The following is a 27,336-nucleotide window of genomic DNA, read 5'->3' on the forward strand; positions in this document are numbered from 1 at the left end:
TGCCTTCCCACTTTCTCTTTTCTATCAACTTCATATTGTTCTACGTGTAGCATCATTGTTTTATGCATACCTTTAAGGTAATCCTTCTTACAGTTTATATATTTGAATTACATTGTCCCAAGGTAATCTATGATTTTGCAAACGAAGAGTTCTTTAATGGTTTGTAATGATTATGTCTTTTAATCTACCTTATGTTTCAAGTTAATTCACTCAAAGAGGTGTTAAAATAATGCATATAAACACAGTGTTACATGGTAAAATGATTTCAAGGTCAGGCACTTTTCAAAACTAGTGTGTTATGAGATAGTGTTTCAGGTAAGCTTTGCCAATAGGAGTGTTTCTGTACAAGCATCGTCAAAGGTAATATATCTACGAAAAAATATTGTTTGATGGGGTAAAAATAGTACATTCCAGGAGTGTTTTATGTTACACAAATAACCCGCACATAGAAGAGAGGAGCTTACGACGACGTTTCGGTCCGACTTGGACCATTTACGAAGTCACACTAACGTTAGTGTGACTTTGTATGACTTGGATGACTGCCAATAAACTTACACTTAACACTGGCAAAACCTACTATTTTATGTTTGGTAGCAGAGCAGGTGTTGCGCAACTTAAAATTAAGATCGACAACACACTAATTGCCAGACATAATGAAGGCAAATTCCTTGGCCTATACCTCGACAACGACCTAAATTTCAGCACCCATATCCAACACATAACGAAAAAAGTATCCAAAACGGTGGGGATCCTCTCCAAGATACGATACTACGTGCCGCAAACTGCCCTTCTCACACTATACCATTCACTTATATATCCATACCTCACCTATGCTATCTGTGCATGGGGTTCAACTGCAGCAACACACCTAAAGCCAATAATAACCCAACAAAAAGCCGCAGTAAGAATAATCACTAAATCCTATCCCTGGCAACACCCCCCCCCCCACTCTTCATAGATCTAAACTTACTCCCTGTTCAGAACATCCACACTTACTACTGTGCAATCTGTATCTATAGGACCTTAAATTCCAATATTAACCTTGACTTAAAACGCTTTCTTGATAGTTGTGACAGGATCCACAGGCATAACACCAGACACAAACATCTCTATGATATTCCCCGTGTTCGACTAAACCTTTACAAAAATTCAATGTATTTTAAAGAACCTAAAATCTGGAACACCCTACCTGAAAACTCTAGAACTGCAGACACATTCATCACTTTCAAAACTACAGTTAGAAAACATCTTATCTCCCTGATACACCCCGACAACTAACTACATGATAACCACCTGGTGGTTCACAATTACACTCACTCACCCACTGACTATAAACCCAGAAATGCTAATCTTAATCTTAAAATAATAAATCCTAACTAGTCATAAGATTGCCTATGATACTCCAATATAGACACTTTGTATTGTGCCAAAACAAAAGCATTCACATTGCTAAACTCACAAATTATGATGTAGCCACTTAGCCTTAATACCATAATCTGTAAGGATTTAATGTTAAGAATTAATCTAAGTCTGCCCGAAATGCCTAGCCATGCTAAGCGTTCTAGTGGTACACTCTGTAATCACAATTTTACTACATGTAAACCAAACAATAACCAAATTTCTGTAAACTCAGCATTGTAATCCTTATAGATTATTATTATTATAATCAAGGGGGAACCACTAAACCCGTAGGATTATACAGCGCCTATGGGGGGATGGAAGGCATTCAGGCTTAATTCAGGGAACTGGAGCACAGATCCAATTCCCTAGATCAAGAGCCCCTCACCAGCGTCAAGGAGCCTTCCTTGAGGGGGTAATCCTTATAGAGAATAAACTTTGAATTGAATTTGAATTGAATTGAATTATGTCGACCTTCCAGTAGAAGTATTTACATCTTAATGGGTATTTTAACAAACACTTACATATTTTATGCTGTGTTGGATTATTTCACCATATTATTTCTTTGGCAACTGCAAAGAAGGGTTTAAATGCTTCTTTTTTGTACCTTATCAGCTTTATTTGGAATATATACATAATATCAGTTTATGCCATATAAAGTAACTTTGGGAAACTGGAACTTCACCTCAAATGATATCTTCTGTCTCCAACAGAAATCAAAAGCGAATCATAATTTTTTCTGTGGATATTTGTCGTGTCTTAATTTCCTATTCCTTCCAGTGCTACATACAGTCACACAATATAAAAATTGTTTACCTTAAACAACCCTGGGACACTTAAAACTTTATTAAGTTAATCAAGTTGGAAGGAAACACTGGAAAATGGATATCAATATGATACTTTAAGTTAATATTGGTGAAAGGCAATTATTTCAGTATTGTATGAGAATAACTAATATAGATTTGTGTAATTATTATTATTAAAGATTCGCCGGTATTCTCCCGGCCCGGGCCTTTTCCAAGTGGTGGCCCGGCCTTGGCTCCCTGTCTTGGGAGTGTCTGAGACCTAAGTCTCCCATGGGAGGAGGCACAAGTACCTCCTCATCTTTGGGACCAACTGTCCCCAGGCCTAGCCACAAGCTAGGCCTCTCTGGTCTGCCATCCCCGCTCCAGGGGGGCTAATGGGAATGGCAGTCTCGTGAGCTGCAAGCTCTGGCTCAGGCACCTACCCTGCCCTAGAAGGGCCGGGCATGGTGTCGATCGGATTTGTGTAAAAAAATGTCATCATTTTTAAGCGAAAAACTATCATGAATTGCCAAATGACGGAATTGTATGCAAACAGTAATAATAAAATACGATAAAATTAATTAAAAAGGGGAGAAAATGATCCTAAAATATATATCGGATGATGGAAATATAATATTGAAAAATAATGTGAGCGGCGGGGTCCCGGGAGCTAGAGCAACATGGTATGCATACAACAGTGTCATGTCTCGAAAAATTACGAGAGAGAAAAATGAAATGAAAACATTAGAGAGTAACACTGATGTTTGCAAACACAGACATTGTCGTTAAATCTAAGCAAGTTAAGGACCTAGAGCTAGAATATTATTAACACATCGGCCGTTTCCCACCAAGGCAGAGTGGCCCGAAAAAAAAAAATTCATCATTCACTCCATCTCTGTCTTGCCAGAGGTATGCTTACACTACAGTTATAAAACTGCAACATTAACACCCGTCCTTCAGAGTGCCGGCACTGTACTTCCCATCTCCAGGACTCAAGTCCAGCCTGCCGGTTTCCATGAAACCCTTCACAAATGTTTCCTTGCTTACACTCCAACAGCACGTCAAATCCTAAAAACCAGTTGCCTCCATTCGCTCCTAACACGCTCACGCATGCTTGCTGGTAGTCCAAGCCCCTCTCACAAAACTTTTTTTTACCCCCTCTCTCCAACTTTTCATAGGCCGACCCCTACCCCGCCTTCCCTCCACTACAGATCTGTATAGCTAGAGTAATACATACAGAATGTTATGAGTAAAAAAATGAAGTGCAAAGGAACATAAGAACATAAGAACATAAGAAAGGAGGAACACTGCAGGAGGCCTGCTGGCCCATACTAGGCAGGTCCTTTACAATTCATCCCACTAACAAAACATTTGCCTAACCCAATTTTCAATGCCACCCAAGAAATAAGCTCTGATGTGAAAGTCCCACTCACATCCAACCCCTCCCACTCATGTACTTATCCAACCTAGATTTGAAACTACCCAAAGTCCCAGCCTCAATAACCCAACTAGGTAGACTGTTCCACTCATCAACTACTCTATTTCCAAACCAATACTTTCCTATGTCCTTTCTAAATCTAAACTTATCTAATTTAAATCCATTACTGCGGGTTCTCTCTTGGAGAGACATCCTCAAGACCTTATTAATATCCCCTTTATTAATACCTATCTTCCACTTATACACTTCGATCAGGTCTCCCCTCATTCTTCGTCTAACAAGTGAATGTAACTTAAGAGTCTTCAATCTTTCTTAATAAGGAAGATTTCTAATGCTATGTATTAATTTAGTCATCCTACGCTGAATGTTTTCTAACGAATTTATGTCCATTTTGTAATACGGAGACCAGAACTGAGCTGCATAATCTAGGTGAGGCCTTACTAATGATGTATAAAGCTGCAGTATGACCTCTGGACTTCTGTTGCTTACACTTCTTGATATAAATCCCAGTAATCTATTTGCCTTATTTGCCTTATAAATAAATATTAGAATTATTTACCTGGAGGGTTAGTAACCCAGAATAATCCAGGAAAATCCAGACGTGCGTCATGGGTCTTACTTATTATTCTGGTAAAACAATTATCATCTCTATACGATTATTAAGAAATTAAATTTATTTACACCTAAGAATTACTGAGCAGGCCAGGAACTAGAGTCACACATACAAAAATGATGAAAATGGTAAAAATCACATGATGTAAAAGAAATATCTTAAAGAATATTGAATTTTTGGAGAGTGATAAGTGGCAACAATGAAACATTAATTTGAAAACAAACTTAGCCATAAAATCTGATGAGGGGCCCAGGAGCTAGAGCCACATGAAAGATGAAATAATACTGAAGTTAAGAATTTATGATAGTACACAGGAGAGATAAAAAAATGAAATGCAGATGGATATAACAGAGAAAGGAAAGGAGAAAATGACTATGGAGAAGTCAGAGTCCAGGAGCTAGAGCCACACAAAAAAAAGAAAAAATCATGGCTTAGACAAGTATGACGGTCCCTACAACAAAATGTTGAATACAAGACAATGTGTATGGTAATAACATTGAATAGTATGTAAACAAGGGAGATTTGATTCAAGGAATTAGACGGTAGAAGAGAGTAAACAAAGTAGATGAAAACTCAGTTGAGGAGTAGGAAAAGAAGAAAGGAGGAAAATATTAGAAGTGAAGAGGAGAAAAATGGAGGAAGGGGAGGTATGATAGTGAGGGGTTGGAAGGTGACTGAATCAGACGACGCCACACCGCCAGGCATGACTGACCCTGCGGAGGTGACTCTTCTGACTGGGGACCAATAGCCATACAGTCACCGACCATACAAGCACCGATCATACAAGCACCGACCATATAAGCACCGACCATATAAGCACCGACCATACAGTCACTGACCATACAGTCACTGACCATACAGTCACCGACCATACAGTCACAGGCCATAAAGTCAATAGCGATACAGTCACTGACCATACAGTCACCAACCATACAGTCACTAATCATACAGTCACCGACCATAGTCACTAGCCATACAGTCACTGACCATACAGTCACTAGCCATACAGTCACTGACCATACAGTCACTAGCCATACAGTCACTGACCATACAGTCACTGACCATACAGTCACTAGCCATGCAGTCACTGACCATACAGTCACTAACCATACAGTCACCGACCATATAGTCACTAACCATACAGTCACCGACCATACAGTCACTAACCATACAGTCACCGACCATACAGTCATCATACAGTCACCGACCATACAGTCACTAGCCATACAGTCACCGACCATACAGTCACTAGCCATACAGTCACTGACCATACAGTCACTAGCCATACAGTCACTGACCATACAGTCACTAGCCATAGTCACTGACCATACAGTCACTAGCCATACAGTCACTGACCATACAGTCACTAGCCAAACAGTCACCGACAATACCGTCACCGACAATACAGTCACCAGCAGTACAGTCACCGACCATACAGACTCATATACCACTACTCTCGCTTACCAATTCACTCACAAACCCACCCACCTACTCAATCACTAATCACTCATAATCCTGCCAATTTAATCATTTACTCAACATGGAACTTATTGAATATTAGAATGTAAATAAACAAACTTTAAAGAATTGTGAAAGAATTCAATTATATTACGTTTTATAACTGGCATAAACTCTTATGTATTTCTATAAACAACAAAAACATATTGCTTCTCATTGGAAGATGTAATCTCTGCTCTCCATAGATAAGATAAAACTAAAACAATCATGCAGAATTAGGCATAATTAACAAGTGGCCTTCTCCAGCCCCCTTATGGCCATTCTCTTGAATACTATGTGCTTGATTGTACACTTACTGAAGAATGAAGATATAGCATAATAACCCATCAAATATTTCAGGATACGTTACATATGAAAATGAAAATCTCGGACATATTCCACAAATATCCTAAAACTTCTTGCAAGTGATATAATGTCAATTGAAGATTAATTGTACAACCAGATGTACTCCTGTTAGCCAGTTTGGGGCCTATTCTCTAGGAGTTCTGCGTATCCAGATGCTCTTGTACTACCTCTCATTTGATGTAGTTAGGGTACACAGTAAACTAGCTGCTTCGTAGGCAAATCTAAAATTTAGTCCTAATAAACAACTTACTTGTCTGTCTGCCTATTCACCTGCTAATTCACTCACTCATTAACTCGTTCACTTAATCATTCACCCACGAAACTCGCCCGCTCATTAATTTTTTTTCTCCCACTCACCCACCGACTTACCTATTAACCCACACACTGGCTAACTCATTCACCTACTATCTCCTCCACCCATTCACGACACACCTCACTGAGTCACTCACCAACTGACTAACTCATTCATAAACAAACTCACCTAATCACTCATACATCAAGTCATCAAGAGAGAGACAACAGAGGACTTGTAAGTCCGTCCACACCGACGCTACTTGCGGAGAACTCACTATCTCTGTCTAGATCAAGGTCTATTAAGTTTTATCGTCTATTGTCTATGTATATGAGATTAGGAAAGAAAAGTAGAAGGTTCTCTCCTTACCTTCGACTCCTAGCTGTCGAAATAAAAAATATTGGGAAAATATATCAAACCATAATGGAAAATAAACATATACTAATAAACAGCTTGAAATACGAAAGAGATAGAACTAGGTGGAAGTCGTGGGCTACAAGTATCTCTGATGATTCAGTACAGTTTTATCTTACCATTATTATTATTACTCCACCATCATTCACAGAGGTGTGTGTACCAGTTGATCTGCTTCTGGTTTCCACCAATTCTACTGTGATTATCACAACCCTCTATTTCTACCACCACAACTATTATTCACTCGGTTGCCTCGCTGTAAGCTGATCGTCCTAATGCTGCCGCTGTGCATACATCAGGAATTTGTTGTCTTCAGACTGCCTAATCTGTTGTATGTATATGGCGAATTTATTAAAGGTTTATTGGTTAAATGAGGCTGGTAAAATCTCTCTCCTGTCTTCCCATCACATACCTTACACATTACTGGTCACTTCAGCTAATTAAGCCCTGAAGGCTCTAGCATCTTGTCCTCTTCCACTAAGGTACGACGTACTTTACTGAATTCTGTACAATACTTGCAAAGAACTAGTCCAGCTGGCACTTGAATATCTGTACCGACTTCGTGCCTACAACATTACTGGATAGTTTAATCCAATCTGCTATAAATCTCTACAAAAAAAAAAAAACTTGATATACGTTCGTTTTATATATTCTGGTTCACAGTTTCATTCCATTGTTTCGAGTTGTAGACTCACTCAGCACTGCAAATAGCTCTTCGTGTTAGTGTGTGTAAAAGTAATTCAGTATCTTAAATGTTTGAATGAGATCTTGTAGTTTCTATTTCTGAAGACAAAACAAAAAAGGTTTGAGTGCTTCGAGTCTTCATAAATTTTTCTTCTGAGTGATGGCAGGGGTTTGGTAGCTATGCTCTATACCTTCTCCAGTATATATTCGTCTTTTGCATATTCAGAATGCGGTCTGACTAGTGCATACTAATGGGTCAATAGGATGTCTGCTCGAAATACTTGGCTGTCAAACCCAGTATAGTGTTCGTTTTGCTACTTTTCTCTATTTTAGTTAGTTGGTTGCGAAACATTTAGTGTGCGTGTTTAAGACTTATAACCAAAATGCGTTACTTTGCACTTGTCTGTTACAAAAAACGCGATTCTAAAAGCTTAGAGATCTCCAGTGAATACTAGAAAGGACTGCCCTTCTAGCATCCAGCCTGTTACTGGGTTTTCGTAACAATTAGTCAGTATCCTTGTCCAATTATCCATTAGAATTCAGTTTGATTTAATAGTGCTTCAGGATTACAACTGGTAGGCTACTAACTAGAGAAAATAAAATTTAATAAATTTATTAATTAAGTCTAGATGTATATTATCAAATTATATTAAATTAATCACAGTAATCAAAATAATATTAATCACTTCTCTCGTGTACAATAGTATTGTGCTGTAGGCACATATCACATTTATAAGTCTTAAGTACCGTCTGGTACATTAACATTTAATAATACAATATACACATAAGTTTGTGTGTATGTGTGTAAGTGCTCTAAGTAGTTCGCTATGTCTCACGACTCGACTAGACTTAAACAAGTGACTGACAAAGTCCTCAAATAAACTAACTTCTTGACCAACTGGCAATCAAAACAGTCTGCTTGAACAACAAAAAGAATGCTAAACCCAATAGCAATATAACAAGCAACTGCGACACAATCAGGATCAAGGAGATAATATAACGACACTAAGTAGGGACCATCAGCAGATCCTCCACAAAAGTCACAAAGCTCCCATAATACTGAATTTAAGTTCACCATAAGAAAATCACCCGACTGTGACAGTACACAGATACCAGTACAAGTTAGGTCACAAGCTACAGCTCAGGACCTAAGTTACTCAGTGTCTAAGCGAACACAACCTCAGTACAACGTCGAAAATCACTAAGTCTATACAATGTTCTGTGAACAGTCTCTCCAGAACTAACAACAATAAGAAAGAGGCGATCTTCCAACAAGGGCCAATAAGGGAGATTTAGGCACTTGTTAGGAATATGTCCAACCACCCAGCGAGTCTAGACCAGACTGAATACTTCAGGCGAGGTGTGATCACCCCCCCCCTCTATCACATGATAGCTCTGTGGACAGCTGCAACTCAGCAACAGAAGCCGGCAGAATAACGAGCAAAGAGCGATAATTACAGTAGTTAGACAATCAAGACTTGAACTGAGCACATAAAATGTTACATCCTACCTAACAAAATTTAACTAAGTCAAATAATAATATAAAGCAATATATTCACGATTTAGCTATTATCGCAAATATAAGCAATATAAAATATGAAAAGGTAATATACACGTAATATATATACATAATATACATTGCAACCCATTCAGGGGTTGCAACACCCCCCCCCTCAACACGACAAACGGTCGCACTAGAAGTTGCATTAATGTCTTTCACATTATTACTGATTACTCATATCAATACAATTTAATATAAACAATAATCATAGTCATTCTTGTGCCAAGCACTTCTATAATTTTACAGTGTCTATATCACTAAGTTATGCCCCTAGTACTAGGGCAGTACACAGTATCGTATCTCTGCATACTCGTGGTTATGTACATCAGTGTAGAGACAGCATAACGTAGACAAGCATGGCACGTTAAGGCTCGATCACAGTAGTAGAGACTGCATATACACGATAGTCTTGTGCGATAGACAGGAGACAGCATTCCACTCTTAAGTAGTGGTTGTGGAATGCTATGCCGTATAGACATCTGAGTATTAAACAGCTTAAGGTGTGTAGTGAGGGGGATGGTCTGCGGCAGGACAGTGTTCCGTCACTCAGTACATCGCCCACCCCACACTACCCACTCAACACTCAGCTTCTGTCTCCTCCTCACACACATCATTACTGTGAATATATAAATAACAATTAGACATGACATGAGTATACATAGTTAATATGGGCTGGAGGGATTACGTTACTTTACTGAATTTGACATAGCAAGTAACAAAAGGTATCTGGGCATTAAAATTACGTTAATTTAATGTAACTGATAATTATTAAGGACGTGACAGAGCGTCAGCAATTACATTACAATGACCACTTATGTGTTTTATACTAATAGAATAAGGTTGGATTCTGAGGGCCCACCTCATGATCCTAGCATTTTTACTCTTCATAGTGTTTATGTAGGTGAGTGGATTGTGGTCTGAAAAAACGTTAATTTTAAATGGGGAAGTGCCCAAATACACGTCAAAATGTTCCAAGGACACCAAAAGAGCTAGAGCCTCTTTCTCAATAGTGGCATAATTTTTCTGGTGTCGTTTAAGCTTAGATGAATAGTAACATATAGGATGGAGAATGTCAGTGGATGTTAACTGTTGGAGCAGCACAGCGCCCACTGCATAACCACTCGCATCTATATGTAAAAAGAAGGGAAGATTGAAATTAGGACTCTTCAACACAGGGGCAGAGGAAAGCAAACGTTTCAATCTTTTGAAAGAGTCTGAACAATCTCTAGTCCAGGTGAACTGAACTTTGCTACTAGTAAGCTCAGTGAGAGGAGCTGCAATCTGAGAAAAGTTTGGACAGAACCTGCGATAATATCCTGCCATACCCAGGAATCTCTGTACTCCCTTCCTATCCTGTGGCACTGGAAATTCAGAAATTGCACGAACCTTAGCCTCAATAGGAGCAACCTCACCTTGGCCGATACAAAAGCCTAGATAGGTAATCTTGGCTTGACCAAAACTACATTTAGCTAAGTTAACAGTGAAGTTGTAGTGCGCCAGTCTCTCAAACAATGCTCTGAGACGCGTCAAGTGCTGTTCCCACTCGTCACTGTACACCACTAAGTCGTCAAGGTAGGTTTCTACTCCCTCTAAGTTGTGGGTCAACTCGTTCATTATACGTTGGAATGAAGAAGCCGTGTTACATAGGCCGAAGGGGGTAACGAGGTACTTAAACAATTCATCTTGAACAGTAAAAGCAGATATTTCTTGAGCACGTTCAGTAAGCGGGACTTGATAATAGCCTCGTAAGAGGTCTAAACGGCTGACAAACTGGCCTCCTGACACACGGTCAATAAGGTCGTCAATGCGAGGTAGAGGATAACCATCAGGCAAGGTGACAGTTCACTTTCCTGTAATCAGTGCACATCCTGAAATTACCGTCAGGTTTAGGCACTAAAATACATGGAGATGCCCATGCACTTTTACTGAGCTCAATAAGTCCGTGAGATAACAGAAAATCATCCTCTTCTCTCAATGCTTTATGCTTCGTTGGACTCATTCTATATGGAGATTGCTTAATGGGTGATGCTCCCTGTATATCAACGTTTAGGAACATCACTGAACAATTCAGGGAAATGCAAAATCATGTTTTTAATATCACCAGCTTTATCAATTCCAAGATTACTAAGAAAATTGTCTAGTGATTGTAGAGTCACTGAATTTTCTAAAAGCACCTCTATACCTCTAGAGATGTCAGGTAGACTGATGTTTTCTTCCTCTGTCCTAGAAAGAATAGATGTAGCAGGTAGAGGACTAGCGTAGTATGTCTTAAGCTGGTTAACATGGTACACATGATTAGATTTCTTTTTCCCAGGCGTACGTACCAAATAATTTACGTCGCTAAGCCTTTTCACTACTTCCAGGGGACCATCATACCAGGCTTGTAGAGCATGACCTGGTACTAATTTCCGAACCATCACCTTATCTCCTGCTTTAAAAGAACGAGAGACAGCACGCTTATCATAATGTTGCTTCATTCTAGCTTGGGCTGAAACTAGGTTTTTCGAAGCTAGCTCTCTAGCGGCTGTCAAATGTTGCTGCATTAATGAAGGTGATGTGCTCAATGATGGATTTGATTTTCCTGTCCACACGTCTTTTAACACTGCGAGAGGACCACGCACTTGGTGTCCGAATATTAATTCAAACGGACTAAACCCGAGACTTTCTTGCTCACTTTCTCTCATAGCGAACAGAAGAAAAGGTATACCCTCAATGATCCCAGTCTCTAGAAAAATGTTCACAATAAGCTTTCATCATGGACTTCAGTGTCTGATGAAATCTCTCTAGAGCACCTTGTGACTGTGGATGATAACTGGTTGAAAGTACAGACTTTATTCCTAGGTGGGATAATGATTCTCAAAAGATTTTAGAAGTGAAATTAGATTCCTGATCTGTTCGTATCTCTTGTGCCAATCCAACCTGGGAGAAAAATTTCATCAGCGCTCTCACAATAGCACGAACATTAATTTTTCTCATAGGAATAGCTTCGGGATAGCGTGTTGCAGCGTCCATAATAGTAAATAAGTATTGGTTTCCTAGTTTGGTTCTAGGCAAAGAACCAACACAATCAATAATAAGACGTGAGAATGGTTCACCATCCACGGTGATAGGAATGAGAGGTGCAGGTGGAGGCGTGTGTGCTGGCTAGTTTGGTTCTAGGCAAAGGACCAACACAATCAATAATAAGACGTGAGAATGGTTCACCATCCACGGTGATAGGAATGAGAGGTGCAGGTGGAGGCGTGTGTGCTGGCTTGCCTGACACTTGACACACGTGGCAACGTCGCACATGATCAGCTACTGTTTCCTTCATCTTTGGCCAAGTAAAATGTTTTGCCAGTTTACCGAGTGTCTTCTTGACACCCAAATGTCCTCCTATGGGACTATTGTGAGCAAAATCAATGGCTTGTTCACGAAATTAACTGGTAACACTACGAGATGCTTGACTGTGGTGGAAACACTATCAGCTGACAACTTACATGTATTTTTCTCCATCAGTACACCGTTACTATAATAGTAACAATTATCGAGATCCTTTGCTTCACTCTCAGTAACTGCTATATCTCTCAGTCTTTCCAGTGACTGATCAACAAACTGATCCTTGATTAAATCATCATGAGTTAGAAATTTAACGTCAGGTGTGTCCTGACTAGGTTGATGACAGGGGGGAGTTGGTGTTAATGATCCTGGATGCAGAGCGTCACTAAACAACATATTCAAGCCCAATCATTGTCATCCACTAACACAACAGGAGACAAGGATGGTTGTTGTATCTTTGACATAGCTCTAGTAATTGCGCTGAGAGGAAATAAAATAGGCTTCTCTGTACAAGCTTCAATGGCATAATTATCATCAGTGTTATTATCAATCACAAGTGGTTCTTTACATATACCAGCATGAAGGATATCGTTCCCTATCAACAAGTCCACTGACCTGATGGGAAATACACCACTGGATATACCCACTGAAATATAACCAGTATAATAGCTTGTTTCAATGTATATTTTGTGAAGAGGTACTTTTATAACAGCCCCTCCATAGGCTTCTAACAATACATCTATCTTGCAATAGGTATCATCAGTTATGGGCAGTACATCTTCTCTCAATAAGGTGAGATAACTGCCAGTGTCTCTGAAAATAATTATCTCAGATGGATGTGATTCGTCAAATCCTACTTTACCTCTCGAAAAATAAGGACTCATCGCTGAACGAATCTTTTCGTCAGATACACTTTCTGACGCTAGTCATCTATCCTGAGTAATATTATCTAAAACAGTAGGATCAGAGGTATTACTAGGATTTTGGTGCCTTTGTTGCTCGGAAGAGGATACGACTTGAGTGGGGGTGCCATCCGCACGACTGCTCCTCATATCTCTTTGTAACTTATAGCAATACTCTCTAGCATGTCCTTTTCTGTTACAATAGGTACATTTTACTTTCTACTTCTCGATATCAGATTTCTGTCTAGCCACAGAGACAGATTCAGGATTGTGAGCTTTCCTGGTAAAGGTATGAGAAGTTACAGTAGCAGATACATCAGGCCGGCAATGAGCAGCTGGTTTGGGTTGCCAACTTCAAGGACAATTTTTAATTACCTTGTTTCTCTGTGTTTTAGTACGTACAAGTTTGTGAGAAATCTCGTAATTGTCTGCTAATGCTGCAGTTTCCAGAATATCTGAGGTAGTATGATCGATCAGATATTCTTGTATGTCAGCAGACATACAGTTGTTAAACTCTTCGTGTAGTAACAGCTGAACAAGGCTGTAGTAATTGTTGCACTTGGCAGACCTACACCATCTCTCAAATGCAACTTTTTTCTCACGAGCAAACTCTACACAAGTTTGATCTTGTCGTCGTTGTAACGTACAAAATGCGCTTTGATAACTTATGGGTAACAAGTTATATGTCTCTAGAATAGTTAGTTTGACAGTGTAATAACTAATGTACTTGGCAATTGGTAAAGCAGCAGTACAAGTTTGAGCTCTTCCTGTCAAAGCTGTGTGCAACAAGGTAGCCCAGTGCTTACGTGGCCAGTTCATAGCACGTGCCTGGTTCTCAAACACATCAAAATAGGTGTCAAGTCACTTTCAAAAAACTTAGGAACCATGGATGCAGCTTTCTGCACATTAAATGTGTCCTGTGATCTATCAGTCTGTTGTCTTCCAAGACGAACATTTTCTCTCTGGAAATCTTCTTCGTTCAGTTTCCTCTGTGCCTCTATTTGTGCAGTCTGCAACATAATGAGGCGTTCAAACCTCTCAAACTGTTCCTGAGAGATAGGACCAGTGGGTAATGGAGGAGTAAGGAATCTAACGTGGTCTGGACGGTCCTTAGGTCGGACACCTCGTCCAACCGTCCCTAGAGAGTCTAGATCTGGTCTAGGATAAGTAGATACAGGTGTAGCATATACAGTACAAGTATGAGGCTGCATCATACTAACAGTTAGGAGGGAAGGCGTGAGCGAGAACTGAGCTACACTAGGCTCAGACACTAGGCTCACTTCTGCCTTAGTTGCTCTTTCTTCTACATCATCAAATAGTCATACTTCCTAATTGTGACACTAGGCTTTCTGAATCTGAATCATAATCAGACATCTCTGTATGAGCAGGAAACAATGTATCTTTAATTAACGCTCTGACAGTTTCTGTGGAGTAATTCCTGTTATACGTCACACCGAGATATTTACCTACTTGCCAACACGTCTGAAGTTTTAATGTACTTAACTCAGACAAAGTCAGAGTATCAATTAACTGTTTCACTTTGGCATACATCACGAAAATAAATGTACTACGAGAGAGTGATTATGGGAAACTATAATCCTAATAGGAATTTTAGTGTTGGTTGTCTTAGAGCTAGAGCTCATTAACAGTATTTCCATCTCCTTGGATCAAGAGACTCAGTCAAGTAATTACATCTACCTAGTATGTTGTACAAGACTAAACTCAAAGTCTTCAGATTAGGAAAGTACTCAAAGTGTTTGATCATAAAGTTACTAGTATGTCAAACTGGACAATTTCTCCAACACCTTGGATCAAGAGCATCCCAGACAGGCCCCCATTTGTTACAAAAAACGCGATTCTAAAAGCTTAGAGATCTCCAGTGAATACTAGAAAGGACTGCCCTTCTAGCATCCAGCCTGTTACTGGGTTTTCATAACAATTAGTCAGTATCCTTGTCCAATTATCCATTAGAATTCAGAATGATTCAATAGTGCTTCAGGATTACAACTGGTAGGCTACTAACTAGAGAAAATAAAATTTAATAAATTTATTAATTAAGTCTAGAGGTATATTATCAAATTAAATTAAATTAATCACAGTAATCAAAATAATATTAATCACTTCTCTCGTGTACAATAGTATTGTGCTGTAGGCACATATCACATTTATAAGTCTTAAGTACCGTCTGGTACATTAACATTTAATAATACAATATACAAATAAGTTTGTGTGTACGTAAGTGCTCTAAGTAGTTCACTATGTCTCACGACTCGACTAGACTTAAACAAGTGACTGACAAAGTCCTCAAATAAACTAACTTCTTGACCAACTGGCAATCAAAACAGTCTGCTTGAACAACAAAAAGAATGCTAAGCCCAATAGCAATATAACAAGCAACTGCGACACAATCAGGATCAAGGAGATAATATAACGACACTAAGTAGGGACCATCAGCAGATCCTCCACAAAAGTCATAAAGCTCCCATAATACTGAATTTAAGTTCAGCATAAGAAAATCACCCGACTGTGACACTACACAGATACCAGTACAAGTTAGGTCAGAAGCTACAGCTCAGGACCTGAGTTACTCAGAGTGTCTAAGCGACACACAACCTCAGTACAACGTCGAATATCACTAAGTCTATACAATGTTCTGTGAACAGAGTCTCCAGAACTAACAACAATAAGAAAGAGATGATCTTCCAACAAGGGCCAATAAGCGAGATTTAGGCACTTGTCAGGAATACGTCCAACCACCCAGCGAGTCTAGACCAGACTGAATACTTCAGGCGAGGTGTGATCACCCCCCCCCCTCTATCACGTGATAGCTCCGTGGACAGCTGCAGCTCAGCAACAGAAGTCGGTAGAATAACGAGCAAAGAGCGATAATTACAGTAGTTAGAAAATCAAGACTTGAACTGAGCACATAATATGTTACATCCTACCTAACAAAATTTAACTAAGTCAAATAATAATATAAAGCAATATATTCACGATTTAGCTATTATCGCAAATATAAGCAATATAAAATTATATTATAAGGTAATATACATGTAATATATATACATAATATACTTTGCAACCCATTCACTTTCGACGTGTCTGACGACAGTGCCGCCCTCCAGAAAGCTTTGAATATTCAAGCAGTCTGCTTTAGATGGTGCATTTTTTCTCAGTTGGTGTCAGACGAACATTTTGCTATTCTAGATGTAAGCCATACCTCGAAATCAGTTATGTACATTATAACGAGAATTGAACCAAGAACTGTTCCTGAGGGAACTCCATCCCTCATGACCAGCCACTTAGACGCTTCTCCATTGAGTACCACTCCTCGTTTTCTATCTGAGAGTCAGTCACTTATCCAGACATGTAATTTGTCTCCTGTACCATGTACTTTTAACTGTCAATCTTCTATGAGGTACCTTGTTGGGACTTTTCCGTCTTAGGTTTTTAAGTATATAATTGAAAAAATCGAGTGAATTAATATGGCATGAACTTATGCTGTGGAAACCATCCACTTTTTCTTTTAATGGGTTATTCCCAAAAACGTAACTATATTGTCCGTAATAATAGTCTCAAGTTGTTGACTTATAACTGACGTTCAAGTGATGTGATGAGAGCTGAGGAAACAAGTGTTGTGTCCTTTGTTACTTTCCAGAATATTGCCACCTTACCTTCCTTTAATGATTAAATGTTGCGGTTAGTGTTTAAATAATTTGGTATCTACATTCGTTTATGACTTTAAGAAGATATTTGAGATAGATAGATGGATATATATATTAGAGAGAAAGAGAAAGAGAGAGAGAGAGAGAGAGAGAGAGAGAAAAAAAAAATGTTACACCAAGCCATAAAGTATGGTGAGGATGTCTTGGCTGATGTTGTCTTCTCTTCAACAGGTTATGGGTCAGTAGCACCAAAGACGGTGCTGGGGCGTGTGGTCACCATCATCTACGCTCTACTGGGCATCCCTCTCATGCTCCTTTACCTCTCCTCCGTGGGTAAGTTATGGCCTCATACTTCTTTTCCTTTCTGTGGGTAAGTTGAAGATTCCTGCTTCTTTACCTCTCTGAGGTAACCTGTGACCTCATGCTTCTCTACCTCTTTTCTGTTTGTAAATTGTGGCCTCTTGCACGCTACCTCATCCCTATGGGCAAGTTGTAACATCATGACCCTAGCCTCTTTTCTGTGGGTTAAGATGTTTTCACAAGCACCTCTACCTTTACTCTGTGGGGAAGTAGTGGCCTGATGCTCCTTTACCTCTTCTCTGTGAGTAAGTTTTGGCTAGATGCTCCTCTACTTCTCTTCTTTGGAAAAGTTGGGGTCTCATGCCTCTTTACTTCTTTTCTGTGATTAAGTTGTGTCCTCATGGTCTTCCACCTAAGTTGCCTAATCTCCTCCTACCTCTTATCTGAAGGCAAAATGGGAAATGATGCTGCTCTGCTCACACACACACGTACAACAATATGCAATGAAGCTGAGGAGAGGTTTGTACCCGAGGGTAACAGGAATGATGAAAAAGCCAGGATGAGTCCATGGTTTACCCAAAGGTGCAGGGAGGCCAAAACCAAGTGTGCTAGGGAATGGAAGAAGTATAGAAGGCAAAGGACCCAGGAGAATAAGGGGAGCAGTGGTAGAGCCAGAAAAGAATATGCACAGGTAAGAAGGGAGGCACAAAGGCAATATGAGAATGACATAGCAGCGAAAGCCAAATCTGACCCGACGCTTTTGTACAGCCACATCAGGAGGAACACAACAGTCAAGGACAAGGTAATCAGGCTAAGGAAGGAAGGAGGAGAGATCACAAGAAACGACCGAGAAGTATGTGAGGAACTCAACATGAGATTCAAGGAGACAGAAGGGGCTCCAGAAATACGGAGAGGTGGGGTACACCACCAAGTGTTGGACACAATACATACAACCGAGGAAGACGTGAAGAGGCTGCTGAGTGAGCTAGACACCTCAAAGGCAATGGGGCCGAATAACATCTCTCCATGGGTCCCGAGAGAGGGTGCAGAGGGGCTGTGTGTTCCCCTAACAATATTCAACACATCTATCGAAACAGGGAGATTACCTAAGGTATGGAAGATAGCAAAGGTAGTCCCAATTTTTTAAAAAAAGAGACAGACAAGAAGCACTAAACTACAGACCATGGAAAGTCACAAAGAAGATTATCAGAAGAGTGGTGGAACACCTAGAAAGAAATGAGCTTATCAACAACAGCTAACACGGTTTCGGGGATGGGAAATCCTGTGTCACAAACCTGATGGAGTTCTATGACAGGGTGACAGCAGTAAGAAAAGAGAGAGAGAGGGGTGGGTAGATTGCGTTTTCTTGGACTGTAAGAAGGCGTTTGACACAGTTCCACACAAGAAATTAATGCAAAAACTGGAGGACCAGGCAGGGATAGCAGGGAAGGCACTACAATGGATCAGGAAATACCTGTCAGGAAGACAGCAGCGAGTCTTGGTTAGAGGCGATGTGTCAGAGTGGCTGCCTGTGGCAAGTGGGGTTCCACAGGGGTCAGTTCTAGGACCGGTGCTGTTTCTGGTATTTGTGAACGACATGACGGAAGGAATAGACTCGAAAGTGTCCCTGTTTGCAGATGATGTGAAGTTGATGAGAAGAATTCAATCGGACGAGGACTAGGCAGAACTACAAAGGGATCTGGACAGGCTGCAGGCCTGGTCCAGCAACTGGCTCCTGGAGTTCAACCTCACCAAGTGCAAAGTCATGAAGACTGGGGAAGGGCAAAGAAGACCGTAGACGGAGTACAGTCTAGGGGGGCCAGAGACTATAAACCTCACTCAAGGAAAAAGATCTTGAGGTGAGTATAACACCAGGCACATCTCCTGAAGCGCACATCAACCAAATAACTGCTGCAGCATATGGGCGCCTGGCAAACCTCAGAACAGCATTCCGACATCTTAATAAGGACTCGTTCAGGACCCTGTACACCGTGTACGTTGGCCCATATTGGAGTATGCGGCACCAGTTTGGAACCCACACCTAGCCAAGCACGTAAAGAAACTAGAGAAAGTGCAAAGGTTTGCAGCAAGAGATATATCCTACGAGGAGAGGTTAAGGGATATCAACCTGACGACACTGGAGGACAGGAGAGATAGGGGGAACATGATAACGACATACAAAATACTGAGAGGAATTGACAACATGAACAAAGACAGGATGTTCCAGAGATGGGACACAGCAACAAAGGGACACAGTTGGAAGTTGAAAACACAGATGAATCACAGGGATGTTAGGAAGTATTTTTTCAGCCACAGAGTAGTCAGGAAGTGGAATAGTTTGGGAAGCGATGTAGTGGAGGCAGGATCCATTATAGCTTTAAGCGCAGGTATGATAAAGCTCACGGTTCAGGGAGAGTGACCTAGTAGCGACCAGTGAAGAGGCGGGGCCAGGAGCTTGGACTAGACCCCTGCAACCTCACACACACACACACACGCAGTTGTAGAGGCTGAACCAGAATCCATGACTCGATATTTACAAGCACAGCTGCTCGAGTACACTCTGACCTTAACCAAATAGGTTTCACTCTCTACGATAAATAAGAACGGTGTATATAAGAAACCTTCCACTCCCTGTTTCTTATAGCTATCAGGAAACAATAAAACCTAATTTCTATTATTAAAAATGACAAATTATAAAGAAAAAAGGCACAATACCATGACTGGAACAATACACAAATAATCCGTATCTAGGAGAGAGAAACTTACGACGACGTTTCGGTCCGATTTGGAACGAAAATTTTACGCAATGATATTACATGAAACATTTTCAAGATAATGGAAAGATTCGAATACTCCGGTTAGGTAAAAAATATTTTTAAATTGTTGCCTACACTTACCAATAAAATACGATCCTTAACGCGAGTAAAATACACCACCGTTTGCAATTTAAAATCCATCAGAAGAGGTAATCCGAAATTATTACACTGAAACTCAACAAAATCGTGTATGAGTGTAAAAATCTGAGGAAGCTACTGTGGGAAGCCCTATTCAGAAGCCTAATTTTCCTTCTCGTGTCGTTATGTCCTCGTACAATACACTCATTATTAACTTTCCATGCAGTTCTTCCCTTACAGAAAGGAGCTTCTGTTCTCTCTGTCGTTACCATTCCTGATTTTCCTTCGTTGTTATCTCGTGTAGCAGCTTGGAAGAGTCATTGTAATGACTTGTAAAGCACAAGGTATAGCAGCTTGGAACACTCATTGTAATAAGTTATAAAATACAAAAGTTATTGAAAGAGTTATTGAAATAACTTTTAAATTTCCAAGTATTGCATCTTGCAACATTTATTGTTCATCATTGGTACCTGAGTTTTTTCCTTGTAGAATGAAGGGGATGTGATCACGTAAGTTTACAGTACTCATTGTTAGCACAGGTTTAAGTTATTGTAGCTGGCCATTAAATTTATTTCAATAAACTTAAGTTTTTTACATATTATTACCACTGTCCGTAATGAAGTGGTGTGTTTCACACCATATTCAAGGTCCGCATCATTCACTTCATACTATAGTCCATCCTTCAGCGTTTTACCCGTTGCGCAGAAAAAATGAAATCTTGCGATATTAAAATACGCCGCGCTCTGCTAGATATAAGTTGCAAGTTGTTTTTTAATTCCTGTGTAGTCCTGTAAAATAATCGAAAAACGTCAATAAAGGTTAATCATGATAAAGAAAACTTAATCTAACTGAGATCGACAAACATTGAAATTTCTGATAAAGTATGGGTGTGCAAAAATACACGACAGACAATTTGTCAAGTATTGCCCTCTGCAGTTGCAGAAAGGGTTGCATGAACTTTTTCTTAACCATCTATTACTTATGAAGCATTCATTATTTCGCGGCACAGAGGAAATCCCTGGGAGAGTCCTGAAGATCTGACTGTAAGTCCCAGAATATAGAATTAACTATTTCTGCCATCTCTCGTCTGTCTAAGATCCTTATGAAAAGTGGCTCAGTATGAGGATCAAGAGGATCACCGCTCTCACACACCACCTTTGTTGTCACCCTCGTTCTCTCTCCTCCCAGAGGTACCACCTCCAACCAGCTAGGTGGGCTCTATTTCAGTTCCCTACTTCTTGTCTGCTATCCACCAACTTGCCACATATCCTTACCTCTGTCCCTGTCTTTCTGTCAGTCTAGCTGTCTCTCTCTCTCTCTCTCTCACAGGCACACACACACACACACACACACACACACACACACACACACACACACACACACACACACACACACACACAAGGCACTCCCAGATAGCATAGGACTCACAGAAACGAAACTCATCGAGATGATAAAAGACGCAATCTTTCCACCCGGATATCAGATCCTGATGAAAGATAGAAAGAGCAGTGGGGGATTTGAGGAAATGGAAGTAATGGACGAAAGAGACTTACTAGGATCAATTCAGTTTGGGGGCCCTAAGGTGGAAATTGCAGTGATATACAACCCGCCACAGCACTGCAGCAGGCCAAGAGAAGGATTTAAAGAGCAACAGAGCAATGGTGGACACACGAGCTGAGGTGCCAGAAGGGCTCACACGGGTAGACTAAAATTAGTAGTTATGGGTGATTTCAATCACAAGGACATTGACTGGGAAAACCTGGAGCCACATGGGGGTCCCAAAACACGGAGAGCCAAGATGATGGATGTGGTACTCGAAATCCTCAGTCATCAACATGTTAGGGATACTAGAGGTGAGGTGAGGATGAACCGGCAAGACTGGACCACGTATTCACCTTGAGCAGTTCTGACATCGAGGGCATCACATACGAAAGGCTCCTCGGAGATAGTGATCACGTGGTTCTAAGCTTGGAATACTTAGGAGAGCTACAAGTGGAGAGGGTAACAGGAGTTGAATGGGAAAAACCAGACTACAAAACGAGGGACTACACAGGCATGAGGAACTTCCTGTAAGAAGTTCAGTGGGAAAGAGAATTTATAGGAAAATCAATTAACGAAATGATGCACTAGGTGACAACAAAATGCAAGGTGGAAGAGGAGACGTTTGTTCCCATGGGCAACAGAAATAATGGAAAGTCCAGAACGAGCCCCTGGTTCGCCCAAATGTGTAGGGATGCAAAAACAAAGTGAGCTAGAGAATGGAAAAAAGTACAGAAGACAAATGACTCAGGAAAATAAAGAGATTAGTCGAAGAACAAGAAACGAGTATGCAGAGAACAGGAGAGAGGCCCAGAGGCAATACGAAAATGACATAACATCGAAAGTCAACTCTGACCCGAAGCTGAAGAGAAAACAATAGTCAAGGACCAGGTAATCAGGTTGAGGAAGGAAGGTGGGAAGTTCACAAGAAACAACCAAGAAGTATGTGAGGAGCTAAACATGAGATTTAAAGAAGTATTTACAGTGGATACAGAAGGTCTCCGGGAAATCAGAATAGGGGGGTACACCAACAAATGATGCATGAAATACACACAACCGAGGAGGTGAAGAAGCTGCTACGTGAACGTGACATCTAAAAGGTGGTGGGACCAGATATCACTCCTTTGGTCCTTAGAGAGGCAGCAAAGCTGCTGTGTGTGCTACTAACAATCTTCAACACATCCACTGAAACTGGGCAACTACCTGAGGTACGGAAGACGGCAAATGCAGTCCCAGTTTTCAAGAAAGGAAACAGACACAAAGCATTAAACTACAGACCAGTGTCACTAGCGTGTATAGTATGCAAAGTCATTGAGAAGATTATCAGGAGGAGAGTTGTGAAGCACCTGGAGAGGAACAAGCTTATAAATGACAACCAGCATGGCTTAAGAGAAGGGATATCCTGTCTCACATACCTACTGGAGTTTTATGAGAAGGTAACGGAAGTAAGACACCTGAGAGAGGGGTGGGTAGACTGCATTTTCTTGGACTGCAAGAAGGCCTTAGACACAGTTCCTCACAAGAGATTAGTGTAAAAGTTACCGGATCAGGCATGCATAACAGGAAAGGCACTGCAATGGATCAGACAATACCCGAGAGGAAGGCAACAACGAGTCATGGTACGTGATGAGGTGTCAGACTTGGGCGCCTGTGACGAGCGGGGTTCCACAGGGGTCAGTCCTACAAGCAGTGCTGTTTGACATGACGGAAGGTACATCCCTGTTTGCAGATGATGTGAAGTTAATGAGGAGAATTAAATTGGAAGAGGATCAGGCAGGACTACAAAGGGACCTGGATAGGCTGCAAGCCTAGTCTTGAAACTGGCCTGGAATTTAATCCTGTCAAATGCAGTCATGAAGACCGGGTAAGGGCAAAGAAGACTGCAGACAGTATAGGCTAGGTGGCAAAAGACTGCAAACCTCACTCAAGAAAAAGGATCTTGGTGTGAGTATAATACCGAGCACATCTCCTGAGGCGACCGTCAACCTGATAACTGCTGCAGCATATGGGCGCCTGGCAAGCCTAAGAATAGCGTTCAGACACCTCAGTAAGGAATCGTTCAATACTCTGTACACCGTGTACGTCATGTCCATATTGGAGTATACAGTATCGGTTTCGAACCCACACCTGATCAAGCACGTCAAAAAATTAGAGAAAGTAGAAAGGTTTGCAACAAGACTAGTCCCGGAGATAAGGGAAATGTCCTACGAAGTAAGGTTAAGGGAAATCGGCCTTACGATACTGGAGGACAGGAAGGTTAGGGAAGATATAAGAATGACATAAAATACTGCGAGGCACCTCAGCAAGGCGACATGTCAGCCGTACTGATGCCTCATCGGCAAATTTCATGAGTCTCTGTGTATGTTAAAATTGGGTAAAGTCAGGTATTGGGATATTTGTGTAGAAAACAGGCAGAGCGCCTTGTTTACTAAAAGTTCTCAGGGTGTGATATCACACGGTCAGCCATCCGTAATGCGTTCGTTTGCTCTGCCGATCTCCAATTTGTGTTAACATTGTTGTGTCCCGAGGCTTAAAAAACTAGTTACTGCCGCCTCTGCACAGCCCTGCAGACAACTGCGTGTCATGTGTCACCAGGAAAAACATTTGTAGTGTTTGTGTAAAACATGCAGTATTGTGTGGTTATTCAACTTTGCTTACGCACTCCAACACATCGCTGCTATGCGTTGTGACACAGTCTGCCTCATCAACCTACCATGTTAACAGTATTTGTGGTTTACCTGCGGTCATGTTGTTGATCCTCTCCATTCTCAGACATGCATATTGCTCTTAATTTTTTCCAGGAACTACAGCCAGTTCTCTACCTAGCTCTGTGAGGGCCCTTGTCATGCTGTAAGTAGTTAACACTTTACTCAGATAACACAGTTATGCTGTATAACGCAGTTTTACTGTGTGACATGTGTCAGTCATCCTTTGATGTGGAGAAAGCATCGAACAAAGTGTACAATCGGCCGATACTGCCATTCTAGGCTGACGGCTCTTCTCTTGTTAAGAGAAATTTCTGTTAATTCATTGACACTTGTTCATTTACAGTTTATTTAAACTTCCAAGTGTCAGATGTGTAAAAAGTTGCTATGTCATTCCCACCGGGGCCAACACGTGGTTTCGCTGGTACAAGGTCACAAACATAAAACAAATAATAATCCAGCACTTGGTGATGTTTGAAGGAGCCTCCTCTTCAAGTTCACTAGATCGGGAAATGCGTGTCTAGCTGGAGGTGTCCCTGAGACCATTAGACCTCTTTACGTAAATAGCCAGTACATGTACTGTCTATTTGTGCATTGTTCTAATCATAGTATTGTGCCTTTTTGTTCTTAATTAGACCCCTTGTTTTCTGGTGCATTGTTCTGTATTCTTAGTAAAAAAGGATGGAGGATTCAAGCCCATTGCTGTTGGAAATATCTTCCGATGTCTTGTGCCAGGGCAGTTGTGAAGCTTGGAAGTCATGATTCAGGTGCAATGCTGAAACCAATTCAGCATGGCTTGGGAATTGAACCGGGCAACACGGGCTGACACATTGCTGATGCAGTTCTTAAACCTGATTAATATAAATTTTGCCAGTGCTTTCAACTTCATCATCAATATTTCCCTTTTCTCTACCCACTCATCAAGTCATGCTACAGTAGCATCTCCAAATTCCTGTATGGTGGTTGCACTCCTTCAAATGCAGGAGTGCAGCCAGTCCCAACTACAAGGGTTTGGCATGTAAGATAGAAGAAAGCCATCAACATCAAACATAGGTAGCCTTATTTCCGCTTGGTGCCCGGATTAGGAAGAGCCCCAAATTCTAGAATCCAGCAATCCTGATAATCCCACTAAGCACCCTGACTGGATCACTATCTATCTTTGATAGAATACATGACGCTCAGTACGTAACTAACCTTCATTTGTACTCTGGCTGACACCTCTATCAGTAATAATGTGTGGAAAGAGAGAGGTGCAAATAAAGGACTTGGACCATCAATGCCAATTTGCCCTAGAACGAATGAAGAGCCTTGTGCTATAGGAAAAACGCGCAGCAAGCTTACTCAAAGAACTGGGTTCCAGACTCGTCAACGCTGCAAGGGACTCAAGGGTTGTCATCTTCCTGCTCCAGCACATCAGTGTGCTCATCCAGAGAGAATGCTTGCTGCATCCTCGGCTTCCGTCCAGCTTCTTAGGAACTGGACGAGATTCATAATCTCATTTTAAATACTGTATATATTACTGTGTTTAAAAAAACAAATAAATCCTAATATTTGACTTGTATAGAACCTCTGATGCTATACAAGAGTCGCATAACAGAGTTTCTCTCATCTTGGTATTTGTCCACCCAGGGGGGTACTACCGTCCTGCCAAGTGAGTGTAAAACGAAAGCCTGTAATTGTTTTACATGATGGTAGGATTGCTGGTGTCTTTTGTCTGTCTCATAAATATGCAAGATTACACGTACATCTTGCTACTTCTACTTACACTTAGGTCACACTACATATACATGTACATGTTTAGTTATACACACTCACCTGAGTTTTCTTTGATTTTATCTTAATAGTTCTTGGTCTTCTTACTTTTCCTTTTATATCCATGGGGAAGCGGAATAAGAATCTTTCCTCCGTAAGCCATGCGTGTTGTAAAAGTCAACTAAAATGCCGGGAACAATGGGCTAGTAACCCTTTTTCCTGTAATAATTACTAAAAAGAATAAGAAGAAAATTGTCAAAGTGGTTAATCTGAATGTGTGTGGATGTTGTACAAATGATAAGAAAGAGATGATTGTGGATGTTATGAATGAGAAGAAGCTGGATATCCTGGCTTTAAGTGAAACAAATCTGAAGGGAGAGGGAGAGTTTCAGTGGAGAGGAATAAATGGGATTAGGTCAGGTGTTTCAAATAGAGTTAGAGCTAAAGGAGTAGCAATAATGTTGAAGGATAAATTATGGCAGGAAAAGAGGGACTATAAATATATTAACTCAAGAATTATGTGGAGTAAAATAAAGGCTGGATGTGAAAAGTAGGCTATAGTAAGTGTATATGCCCCTGGAGAAGAGAGAAGTGTAGAGGAGAGAAAGAGAGATTTTGGGAAATGTTGAGTGAATGCATTGGGAGTTTTGAACCAAGTGTGGGAGTAATGGTGGATGGGGATTTCAATGCTAAAGTGGGCAAAAATGTTGTGGAGGGAGTAGTAGGTAAATTTGGGGTGCCAGGGGTAAATGAAAATGGGGGGGGGGCCTTTGATTGAGCTATGTGTAGAAAGAGGTTTGGTAATAACTAATACATATTTTATGAAGAAGAGGATAAATATACAAGGTATGATATAGCACGTAATGAAAGTAGTTTGTTAGGTTATGTATTGGTGGATAAAAGGTTGATGGGTAGGCTCCAGGATGTACACGTTTATAGAGGGGCAACCGATATATCGGATCATTATTTAGTTGTAGCTACAGTTAGAGTAAGTGGTAGATGGGAAAAGAGGAAAATGGCAACAAGCAAGAGGGAGGTGAAAGTGTATAAACTAATGGAAGAGGAAGTTCGGACGAGATATAAACAACTATTGGCAGAAAGGTGGACTGGTGCAAGTATGAGTAGTGGGGAGGGGGTTGAAGAGTGTTGGAAGAGTTTTAAAAATGCAGTATTAGAATATGGGGCAGAAGTTTGTGGTTATAGGAGGGTGGGT

General features: G+C 40.7%; 1 protein-coding gene across 1 annotated transcript in view; it reads left to right on the forward strand.

The window, feature by feature from the left end:
- LOC128701094 (TWiK family of potassium channels protein 7) overlaps positions 1 to 27,336 on the forward strand; it is a 438,324-nt gene that overhangs the window by 354,256 nt on the left and 56,732 nt on the right. The window contains exon 3 of the mRNA XM_070100646.1: positions 17,165 to 17,266. Within this exon, the coding sequence (XP_069956747.1) occupies positions 17,165 to 17,266 (102 nt within the window). The remainder of the gene's footprint in view (positions 1 to 17,164; positions 17,267 to 27,336) is intronic.

Source organism: Cherax quadricarinatus, chromosome 73 (genome assembly GCF_038502225.1).
Source record: "Cherax quadricarinatus isolate ZL_2023a chromosome 73, ASM3850222v1, whole genome shotgun sequence".
Lineage (NCBI taxonomy): Eukaryota > Metazoa > Arthropoda > Malacostraca > Decapoda > Parastacidae > Cherax > Cherax quadricarinatus.